Genomic DNA, 12,487 nt, shown 5'->3' with positions numbered 1-12,487 from the left:
GCCAGTCACTGCGGCCCCGTCAGTGCCCATCAGTGAAGGAGAAAACTTACTTATTTACAAAGTTTTGTAAGTGAAACAAAAAAAATGTTTTTTCAAAATTTTTGGCCTTTTTTTTTATTTGTTTAGCAGAAAATAAAAATCCCAGGAGGTGATCAAATACCACCAAAAGAAAGCTCTATTTGTGGGAACAAACTGATAAAAATTTAGCTTGGGTACGGTGTAGCATGACCGCGCAATTGTCATTCAAAGTGCGACAGAGCTGAAAGCTCAAAATTCGTCTGGGCAGGAAGGTGTATCAGTGCCCGGTATTGAAGTGGTTAATAAGACTTGTGGCCACTCACTAAAATTAGAAGAAATTAGATTTAACCTTAAACTGCGTAGATAGTTCTATATTTTTTAGGATGTGGAATTCCCTTCCACAGGTGGTGGTTTCAGCTGGGCGCATCGACAGTTTAAAAAATCTATTAGATAAGCACATGAACAACCACAACATACAGGTAAGATGTAATACTAACATATAATCACGCACATAGGTTGGACTCATGTCTTTTTCCAACCTCAACTACTATGTAACCGGGCGATTGAACACAGTCAGTCAATCACTTGGTTTTCAGGGCTCCCCAAACAGAGCTGAGACGGTCAGTCACCGCTCTTCTCCCTCCTCGCTCATTGGAGTGCTGAGCTGGGGAGGGGGCAGTCGGCTCAGTCTCTCAGCGGCTCAAGGAGAGGCTGCGCAGGGTGTCAGTCCAGGCACCTGGCAGATCCACTCTTCTTGTCAGGATAACGCGGTGCCTGGACTGATATCCATAATGTCAGCAGAGAGCAAAAACTATTCACAGGAGTGCAAAACGAATTGCACTCCTTTGATCCATCAGAGAAGTCCAGCCAAACGAGCTTTGGCTGGACTTCTCCTTTAAGCTTTGACAAAAAAAAAAAAAAAAAAAAAAAAAAAACCTGGAAGCCGATTGGTTTCCAAGCACAGCTGCACCAGATTTTGCCCTCTCCAGTTTTAGTAAATCAACCCGTGTGTCTTACAGCGAAAGTAAAGCCTTTGTTTAAGGCAGACTTTATGACCGAAGACTGTAGTGCCCCGTACACACGATCCGAAAATCGTACGGAAAATACCGCTTTCGAAGCGATCGTACGATAATCGGATCGTTAGTACAGAGCTTTCGAGAGCCGATTAGGACAGTACATCCAATATTATTCTATCGGACATGCACGGAAATTTTTTTCGTACGATGCCAGATCGTACGATTTTCGTTTAATCAGTACAGCTATCGTTCGAAAATGCAATACAAATGCATTACAACACATGACATCACTTCCGATTTTTTTTTCTGTCGTGCGGGAATTTTCGTGACTTTGGTAAACTCATCAGATTCGATCTGAGATTAGCATGCAATAAAAAACGGACGATCATTCGTCCGATAATCTCATCGTGTGTATGGGGCATAGGTTTGGGGATGGAAACTTGTTGATCACAATCCCCCTGTGGACCACAGGCAGATGACAGGTGGATCGCCAACAGATCCCCTGGTTGCCAACACGCTTTTTCCCCCTCAAGAGATTCAAAGCGCGCAGGCTGACCCCCCCCCCCCCCCTCAATACTATACCCTCCTGACCCCCCTTGCTCAAAAAATTATAAAAATTGATATATGTTACATACATACATACACACACTGCTTATAAACAAGAGATTAAAATCGTCTAATTCACTTTGAAGTTGCCTGAAGCCAAGAAGCTGGCACAGTGCTATTGCATGATGCTATCTTTAAAGCGTATTTCCACTTTTGCTGCCAAATTGGGAGAACACCTGCTTTGTTATTCATTACATGTTCCCATTCAAATAGCATAACTGCAAAAATAAATACTGTATATCTTTTTACGTACATGCATTTCCTCATTAGCTTTTCCCTTTTAATATTAAAGGATAAGTTCAAGGATTAAGGATCAACTTTTGGAAAAAAATAAAAAATAAAAGCACTTTTTTTTTTAGCTAAAAGCAGATTTGGGTGCAATGTCAAGCTCCTGCAGACTCTCAGGATAGCCATCTCCCCAAACCTCATAGGACAGGCAGTTATCCGAGAGCAGGAAGATCAATGGACCATAAGAGCACTCACTGGCGCCCCCGCAGTTCACTGAGAACAACAAGCAGTCAGCTGCAATGGCTGACGGTACTTGTATGCCATCATTCACAGGAAACTTAATGAATGACATGGCTGTGTGGGTGGAGTACCACACAGCCATACTATATTCAAATTGTGACATTGGGTGTGGGGAGAAGATCCCCCTCCTGCTGTCACAGGGAGGCTGCAGATGCTGGAACAGGTTACATGTTCAACCCTAAAAACAGATGAAATATCTAACAGTCTAAAAGGTGAATGAAATGTATGGCCATTTTTTTCAACAAATAGAGCTTTCTTTGGTAGTATTGGATAACCACTGGGTTATTTGTTACGCTATAAACAAAAAAGACAATTTTGAAAATATATATATATATTTTTTACTTTCTGCTATAAAACATATGCAAATAATAATAATTCATAAAAATGTAAGCCATTATGTATTCTGCTACATATTTTTGATAAACAAATCCCAATAAGCATATATTGATTGGTTTACACGTGTTATAGCGTGTACAAACTATGGGATATATACACAGGATTTTCTTTTTAATAATAGTAATGGCAGCGATCAGCGACCTATGGCGGGACTGCAATATTGCATCATTGTTTACAAGTGCAGAGCTCCACCCTGTGTCTCTCCTCTGCGATCAGTAGGTGCCCGCGGCCATCCATTGGCCGACACCTGCTGATCAGCTTCTGCTGTGACTAATCACAGAAGATGCAGTGCACACCGCCCCTACATGCAAGTGCAAAATCACACCAAAAAATAAATAAATATAAATATATATATATATAGTTGGCAAGTGGTTAAGAAGGGGGCGGCTAGGGCAATACATTTACAAGAAATAACCCTGTCTGTACTGTGCTGGCAGCTTTCATTATCAGTTGTAAAATAGTCCTAAAATAGAGATCTTGAGGCTGGGTTGGTACATTGTATGGTAGGTAATGCACTTTCCCCAAGTTTGTCCCTTTAGTTACACAATTGTTAGGGCAAGTTTATACAAACTATTTTTAAAGAAACAACCAGAAAAGCAAGAAATGTTTTTTGGTCTGTGGTGTGAATGGGAGCACAAACACATAGATGGGGGGGGGGGAGAGGGGTTCTCAACTTTGACTGCAAAAGTGAAAATTGTCTTTAGGGTACATTCACACCTGCAAAAGCACCCTGCCAGCAATTGCATGCAAGAACCCCAGAAGGGGTTCCTGCAATTAGCTATAAGCAGGCAGCCCCACTGAAAGCAATGGGAGGCTGTTGTCTCTCGCAGCTAATCGCACCCACTCGCATGTAATTGCTGGCAGGGTGTATTTGCAAGTGTGAACGTACCCTTAAAAATTACGATTAGGTTAGTGAGGATTAAGTAGGTGTATTGCAGCCCCCAACCTCACCAAAAAAATAAAATGATTAGGATGAAAATATCCATACGACTGTAGGGACCCTCTTTCTGGCATAAAAGAAGTAGAATAATGGGATTTCTTACTGCATTACATCCCAAGAAGGAAGGTGCAGTTATTTCAGACCCCTCTGCAGCAGTAGCAGAGGTCCCTTCAAAGGTGTCCCTGTTTCAGCAATAGAAGCAATGACAGCCTGCTGTGTATCCTTCTAGAGATGCTGCAAGGACAGAGGATACCAGGGAGTCTTGTAACTGAAGGAGGTGTCTGCTGCCAATCTAGATGAAGCAGGCTAGAAATTCTCCCATACTGTAATGCAAAAAAAAAAAAAAAAAAAAAAAAAAAGGAGGGGGGGGGGGGGGTGGGTGTAGTAATTGCAGGGGTAACATTCATAAACTATTATTATTCTCACCTTATACTGCGTGCCATCCTATTAATGGAGATGGCACAGAGTTCTTCTGCTCAAAGATAAAACAGAATTGTTATTGAATATCAAATTCACTTTATGAGCTACAAAGTAGCAACGTTTTGGATTGCATTCAATGTAGGAGTGAAAGAATTACACGCAACGTAAATCTTTGACAATTTGAAGCTCTGTTAGGCCTCATGTACACTGCCGCTGGTAAACGGACATTCAGAGGCAATTGGACGCTTTTTTCAGCTGCCCCTGAACTCATCCAATGTTATCTTATGTGTACAAGTACACAGGGTCATTTAATGTTGTTTTTAGGCAGTTGAGTTTAGAGGCCTTTTAGGGAAAGCAAAAAAAGAAATAAAGATGTTTTGACGCTGAAGTTAGACGCACTTCAAGCGCCAAATGCGGTAATTCGCTTTTAGTTTACAGGCGTTTTTCATTTTTGGCTATTAAAAAAATAAAATAAAAAAAATATTCTTTCAAACTCTTCTAAAATGCAAACACAGCATGTAAACGCGGCAAAACGTACGTTTTAAACGTGGGTTACTATCTGTCAAGTTAAATCATTCAGGAGAGGTTGTAAAAACGTCCACATTAAGCCTTACGTGGGTTGGGAAACCCGCGTTACATGTGCATTTCCTGCATAGCATTCAAAAAGCATTAGGTGCACGATTTGCTGCGGGTGTCAGTGTATTCCTAATGAAAATCCAAACGCAGATCCCAAACAGTTTGTTTGCCTGCACCGGATTGCATAGAACCGCAGTATCAGCGTGATCAGGTTGCAGAACGTTGAATGGGCTGAAAAATTGCACCACACTGAATCACAGGAACGCAGACCACCATTCAGTAAACAGATTTGAACCAGTCTTTATATTTAATAAGGTCTTTCTTATTTTGTTATTTTTTTATTTTTTTTAACCCATCATGGCTGAGGGAAAAAAATAACTTTTGGTAAAATACACAGGGGCTGCAGTGTTGAAAACAATTGTAAACATTTCATGCCCCCGACGCTTACTCTAACCAGTCAATCCCTTTCAGACAAAGAAAACAGGCGGCTGAGCTGTAAAATAACAGCTGGAAGGGGCTGTTCATATACCGTAGCCTCGATACTTGAGCATTATTAACCCTTTCAGGACTAAGCCTATTTTTGGCATTTGGTGTTTACAAGTTAAAATCCATATTTTTTGCTAGAAAATTACTTGGAACTCGCAAACATATACACATTATATATATATATATATATATATATATATATATATATATATATACACACACAATATATATATATATATATATATATATATATACACACACACACACACACTATATATATATATATATATATTATATATATATATATATATATATATATATATATAATATATATATATATATATATATATATATATATATATATATATATATATATTTTTTTTTTAGCAGAGACCCTAGAGAATAAACCGGCGATTGTTGCAATATTTTATGTCACACGGTATTTGCACAGTGGTGTTTTAAACACAACTTTTTGGGAAAAGGGACACTTTGATGAATAAAAAAAAAACAGTAAAATTAGCATAACTTTTTTGCATAATGTGAAAGATAATGTTACGCCGAGTAAATAGATACCAAACATGTCACACTTTATAATTGCGTGCACTTGTGGATTGATGACAAAGTACGGTACCTAAAAATCTCAATAGGCGACGCTTTAAAATTTTTTTACGGTTACCAGGTTAGCGTTACAGAGGAGGTCTACTGCTAGAATTATTGCTCTCGCTCTGACGATCGCGTCGAGACCTCACATGTGTGATTTGAACACCGCTTACATATGCGGGCGTGACTTCCGTATGCGTTTTCTTTGCTTCGCGAGCTTGCGGGGACGGCGGGCGCTTTAAAAAAAAATGTTTTTATTTATTTTAAAATGAATAAATTGTTTTTAAAAAAAAAATAAAAAAATTTGATCACTTTTATTGCTGTCACAAGGAATGTAAACATCCCTTGTGACAGTAATAAGTGGCAACAGGTACTCTTTATGGAGGGATCGGGGGTCTAAAAGACCCCCAATCCCTCCTTTACACTTCAAAGTATTCAGATCGCCGAAAACGGCGATGCTGAATATTTTTTTTAAAACTGACGCCATTGGCAGCCGAGTAAACGGGAAGTGACGTCACATCGCACGTCGCATCCGTGTTTACTATTAGGAGACTGGAACAAAGCCGATTACGGCTTCGTTCCAGTTCTTCCCCAGCAGCCGGAGGCATCGGATCGTGAATCGGTGTTCCCGATTAAACGGGAGCACCGGTACCAGCGGCGGGAGGAGGGGGATGTCCCCTCCCGCTCCTCCGGTATAACAGCCGAGCGGCTTTTAGCCACTTCGGTTGTTATGGCTGGATAGCCAATCGTCCACTGTAAAAAACGGTACCGGGATGATGCCTGCAGGTACGGGCATCATCCCGGTATACCCCCTGGAAGCCGAGTAGGCACACCTGCGTACGCTCGGCGGGAAGGGGTTAACTGAGGGTGAAGAGTTAGGTCTCTTTTAGGTAGGTAATCAGGGGGCAAGGAAAAGCCAATTTAGTTCCCCCCAGCCACACTAACAATAGCAATAATAACAATAACAGCTGGATGGAGCAATTTATAAGCCGCTACATTTTTAACTCAGAGTGCAGAGTTTGACTACCATCAACAAAGTAGAGTTTACTAACACTTTAACCTCTTCACAACCATGCTATAGCCAAATGAAGGCTATAGCACGGTCCCACATTTCTAGGAGGGTGTCTTGACATCTTCCTGCAACACACATCGGCAGTGGGCTGTGATCACTGTGTCCTTCCGACACATCTGACCACAGATCAGGGTAAAGAGCTAATCACAGCAGCTATTTGCTATGTGACCAGCTGCGTCCAATCACAGCTGCTCATAGCATAAACAGGGTTTGCTGGATATCGGCAGTTTTCTCATGCTGACGGTGTGTGAGGAGAGCCAGTGTCCGCCCTGTACTGCGCAGGCGCAGCGGTACGGAGCACAAGATTTGTAAAATCTCCTAAGATTAACGGCGCCTGCGCCGTGAGTCCAGGTGCAAGCCCCACTATCCAAGTGGACATAGGGCTGCACATAGTTAGAGGGCCCCTCAAGGCCTTGCTGTTCTCGCCACTCTTCGGGCACGGCCTCGCTTTGCTCGGCTCTTTTTTTTATTCTAACTCAATGTCCACTTGGATGGTGGGGCTTGAACCTGGACTCACGGCGCAGGCGCTGTTCATCTTTGGATATTTTCGGAATCTACTTGTCATGTGTACTGCGCATGCGCAGTACCAGCAGGCACTATCCAACAGGGCACAGTATTTGACAGGACACCGGCAAGCAGCAATCAACCCAGGGGACATCTACACTGATAATCAGAGTGTGCCAATCAGTGCCCATCAGCGCCACCCTATCACTGCAGTTATATGAATGAAGTGGACATTTCAATCATCCACCAGGCCTCAATTCATAGATCTCGTTTCACTCCTAGAAGCTGTAGTATGGCTTCCATGAATGGAGGAGCTGGGTGTAAAGGGAGGGAGGGAGAGGGGGCGTACTCGGGCACTCTTGATGAGTGCCTGTCACAGCTCCATTGGCTCTATTAACCTCCGCAACACCAGAATTGCAGCACCAGAGCTGAGGAAATCAGAGGAAGACTAAATAACATCCCTCGTGCCCCCCCCTTTTTTTTTTTTTTTTTAATGTAGGCTTTAAAAAAGGTAAACTCCACTGCTTTGGGAAGATTTGTATTAAGAAGATTTTTAGCTGAAAACTTTTTTTTTTTATATTATGAAAATTCAAGAATCCAGGAAAGCTAGCTCTGCCCTCCCTCTCACCTCCTCAACTACAGCAAAGTGCATGCCAGTCTGAGAGTCACACGTGTTCAATCTGCGCATGCAAAAGTGAAAGGGTGCCATACCAACGGAAGCAGGGAGCAATTTTAAAGTGGAACTTGTCAGAAAATTTAAGAGGTCCAGCCCTCCCACCCACTTACCTGTCCAGGTATCCCACGATGTTGGCACCCCAGACGATTTTTCTGATTGGCTCTTGGGTACTGCCACCGCCATTCGTTGTAAGGAAAACAGGCAGTGAAGCTTTTCAGCTGTGCTAACTGGCCAAGCAGTGGAGAAAGGAGGAGGAGGGGCCAATCGTAAACAAGAGGAGCTTCCACTTTTGAATGCAACTCCGCTTTAAAGTGGTTGTAAACCCTTACAACACACTTTGACCTACAGGTAAGCCTAGATTAAGGCTTACCTGTAGGTCCAAGAAATATCTCCTAAACCTACACGGTTTAGGAGATATATGCCAAAAAGACAGGCACCGCCGTCTAGACAGCGGCGTGCAGGTGCACTGAGCGCGGCACCATCAACGGCGAATATGCCACGCGTGGTGGCTCCCGTGCGCATGCACGGAAGTGACGTCATCGTGGCTTCGCCGAATGACAGCGGCGGAGCGGCGAGACCCACCGAGAAGATGGATGCACCGGACTACAGGGGACAGCGGTGACATCGCTGGCTCCTGTGTCAGGTAAGTGACACATAATAGACTACTATGCGATGCATAGTAGTCTATTATGCTTTACCTTTGCAGGGAATGAAAGAGGAAGTAAACCCATCAGGGTTTACTTCCTCTTTAAGTCCCGTTAGATGACTTCAGGCTGACCCCTTTATGCAGGTATAGTTATGTAAAAGATTTATAAGTACACTGTATCTTATCCGGCTCTGCACATGCTCAATTGCTCCCTATTCTTAGCACTGTGCCTAAAATCAGAGGTGGATTTCACTGGCAGATTCAGCAGGTAACTGTGGAACTTTCCAGGACTAAGAAAAGTAAATGTAGAACATTTTTAAGTAGAAGGCCACAGTTCTACTTTAAAATAAGCCTGTAACAGGTGGACCATCATTGCTGACCTGAAAATGCTGGTTGCCTGGATATTTATAATGAGAAAAGCCATCATATGTGCATGCCTGTTCCTGGCTATTGTCTCAACAAACGTTAGTGAAAGGATCAGCCCAACGGCCACATGAAATTTAATAGGAAAGGTCAGCAATGGCCTCTATTATGACAGGTTCACTATAAAGAAAACCAAACTGAATAAAGTAGGCTGCCATTGCTGATCTTATTAAAAAACAACCTGTTTATTTGTTCCAAGTCACTGACCTGGAACAACGGCACAGTGGGTGAAGATCACAACTCTGCATGCGTCTTTCATGTCAGTGTAAGGATTGAAACCACTGAGTCAAGACAGCCAGGCAGCCGAGTATTTTCAGGAGGTCAGCAATGGCAACCCCTGTGTTTCTCTCATCACAGACGTTCTGTGAAGCAGAACTAAACCCTCCTATCGCTGGAAGCCAAGGAAGCTGCCATCTTCAACTGCCATGGTGCTGCACCAGTACTCAGTTATGAGAACCGGTCATTAGAAGGTTTGACAGTTTGGTTGGAGCGTGGACAATTTACATGTTTTTTGGAAACCATTGATGGGTTTTAGTTCTGCTTTAAAGGTGCCGTCATCTCACCTATTCAGGCCAAAGTGATACAGACTTTGTAAAGGGTTCCCCTTGCACCAGGTATACTCCCCTCCCTGTGCACCCTTAGGCCCCTTTTACACATGTGCACCGTTCCTTTCCTCAGTCCAGTCACTTTTTATTTCTTTTCAAAGAAAAAAACATATGAAGTTTACATCGGTTTGTCATCCGTTTTTTTTTACATCCTCCAGCTAGAGAGTCCTTAACCACTTGAGTGCCGGAGCCATTCTTTCATGCAAAAACAGACCGTTTGTCCGTTCACATAGGATCTGTATTCTTTTTTTAAACAGAAATAAAAGAGAGCTTTGATCCATTCCAAAAAAAAAAAGAGATGTTGACGGAAACGGATGTAAACAGATGATCATCCAAGATTCCATAGAGATGCATTGATGTCCGTTTTTCATCTGTCAACGGATGCATGAAAAATGAACAAATGGTTTGCATGTGTGAAAGTGACCTTACCACTCCTTCCTCCAACCACAACACCTGCATCAGGGGCCCCCCAGTCCACACCACGTTCGGGGGGGGGCCACAGGCGCACCCCTGGGTCCATACCACGTGCGGGGGGGCACAGGCACGCCCCCGGGTCCATGCCACGTGCGGGGGGGGCACAGGCACGCCCCCGGGTCCATGCCACGTGCGGGGGGGGCACAGGCACGCCCCCGGGTCCATGCCACGTGCGGGGGGGGGGGCACAGGCACGCCCCCGGGTCCATGCCACGTGCGGGGGGGGGGGCACAGGCACGCCCCCGGGTCCATGCCACGTGCGGGGGGGGGGGCACAGGCACGCTCCCCGGGTCCATGCCACGTGTGGGGGGGGGCACAGGCGCGTCCCCGGGGTCCATGCCACGTGCTGGGGGGCACAGGCGCGTCCCCGGGTCCATGCCATGTGCTGGGGGGCACAGGCGCGCCCCCGGGTCCATGCCACGTGCTGGGGGGCACAGGCGCGCCCCCGGGTCCATGCCACGTGCTGGGGGGGCACAGGCGCGTCTCCGGGTCCATGCCACGCGGGGGGGGCACGTGCGTCCCCCCCGTCCATGCCACGTGCGGGGGGCACAGGCACCCCCCGTCCATGCCACGTGCGGGGGGCACAGGCGCCCCCTCATCATTGCCACGTGCGGGGGCACAGGCGCCCCCCCATCCATGCCACGTGCGGGGGCCACAGGCGCCCCCCCATCCATGCCACGTGCGGGGGGCACAGGCGCCCCCCCCCCCCCATCCATACCACGCGCGGGGGGCACAGGCGCCCCCCCCATGTCCATACCATGTGGGAAGGAAAAGAGTGCAAGATAAAAAGAGGGTGAAATGAAAGGTGCAAAGAACTAGAACAATATAGTCTCTTCCATAGAGAGTGTGGGGGATGGGTGATACAGAGTGGGGGGGGGGGGGGTTGCCCCTGTCAGCTGTAGTTGGGGGGTAATAAGTATTGCCCCCTCTCAGTTGTAGAGGGAGGGGGTGATAATTGCTTCATAGCAGGTGTAGGGGTCATTGGGGGAGGGGGTGGTATGTATTGCCCCCTGACAGATGTAGGGGGTATCATGGAAGGGATGCAGCAGGCAGAGCTCCTGGGTAGGTAGGTAGGGAAGGGGTAGTGAAGGGTAAAGCACACACAGCGCCCCCTCCCGGCCGGCTCCCCTCTCTCACCAGGCGCAGTTGGCTGATCTGGTCGTAGCTCAGGAAGTTCAGGATGTTCTCGATGGCCACAATGGGGAGGTTGAGCAGCGTGCTGCACTCCGGGGATCCCCCGGGGGACGAGGAGCCCCCCGTACCGCACTCACTCCCCCTCTCCTCCCCGGCTGCCGACATCTTTTTTTTTCCTCCAGAGCAAACACCCGCCCCCGGCTGACGTCACTTCCGCCACTGAGGCGACCGTCGTCCTAATACAGAAGGGGCGGGGCTGCGCTGTGCCTGTGTGTGAGGGTAGAACACACTGCTCTGTATGTGGGGGGCTCATCCCTGTATGAGGGGGATGGTATATGGGAGTCCCTGTAAACATAAGACCAATAAAGTCAAATATGGCAGATTACCCGTCCTCACATGTAGCGACTGCTTCAGTTACATTCTTCCATTCTGTTTCCCTCTTTATTTTCCTGCAAGTAACTCACTTCCTGTCCCAGGGTGACAACACTGCACTGTATCTATGAAGGAGCAACGTTGTCACCCTAGGACAGAAAGTGTATTAGGACTACAGAACACCTCTCACTAGCCCCCCATGGGTAGAGGGGAGGGAGACCAAGGAACATCCATTCACTGATCTTTCCTAGCAACTAAGAACCCGAAAACAACACGAATTTCATCACTTACATTTCTGCTCTCACTTTCCTCAGCTGTTGTAACTGAGTAAGAAGCCAATGGAGTGCAGAGAGACAGACCCCTGATGTCCTCTTAGGGTCAGCTCACAGCAATTGCAGTGCAAAATCACATATTTTCCAGCACTACACAGGAATGCAATGCTGGCTGTGCCGATGCCATTCATCCTTGCCCTGATTACAATAGTGCCACGAATCGGTGCCCACCAGTGCCACCAATCAGTGCCCATTAGCGACGCCAGTCAGTGCTGGCAATCAGTAATGCCCATCAGTGTCGCCCACCAGTGCCGCCTATCAGTGCCCACCAGTGCCACCTATCAGTGCCCATAAGTGCAGAATATTAGTGCCTCCTCATCAATGCCCACCAGTTCAGCCTATCAGTGCCGCCTCATCAATGCCCACCAGGTCAGCCTATCAGTGCCGCCTCATTAGCGCACATCATTGAAGGCGAAAAATTACTTAGTTACAAAATTTACTGACAGAAAAAAGTAAAAAACTTTTTTTGTAAAAAATATAAAGCCCAGCGGTGATTAAATATCACCAAAAGAAAGCTCTATTTGTGTGAAAAAAAGAAAGTGCTAAAAAAAATTGTACGGGTACAATGTAGCACGACCGCGCAATTGTTATTCAAAGTGCAACAGCGCCGAAAGCTGAAAAATGGCCTGGGCAGGAAGGGGCCATACAGGTCGACCGATATGGG

The 12,487-nt window shown here is 45.9% G+C and overlaps 1 protein-coding gene across 2 annotated transcripts in view; it reads right to left on the bottom strand.

The window, feature by feature from the left end:
- FBXO28 (F-box protein 28) overlaps positions 1-11,308 on the bottom strand; it is a 47,475-nt gene extending 36,167 nt beyond the window's left edge. For both annotated transcript variants that reach the window (XM_077485820.1, XM_077485821.1), the window contains exon 1: positions 11,123-11,308. In XM_077485820.1, the coding sequence (XP_077341946.1) occupies positions 11,123-11,284 (162 nt within the window). In that variant the 5' untranslated portion in view covers positions 11,285-11,308. The remainder of the gene's footprint in view (positions 1-11,122) is intronic.
- Positions 11,309-12,487: the final 1,179 nt, after the last annotated feature.

The sequence above is a fragment of the Lithobates pipiens genome, unplaced genomic scaffold (genome assembly GCF_037356315.1).
Source record: "Lithobates pipiens isolate NorthernLeopardFrog02 unplaced genomic scaffold, aLitPip1_a1.2 Scaffold_18, whole genome shotgun sequence".
Taxonomy (NCBI): domain Eukaryota; kingdom Metazoa; phylum Chordata; class Amphibia; order Anura; family Ranidae; genus Lithobates; species Lithobates pipiens.
Note: the sequence above shows the minus strand (reverse complement) of the source record. Positions and strands in the feature narration are given on the sequence as shown.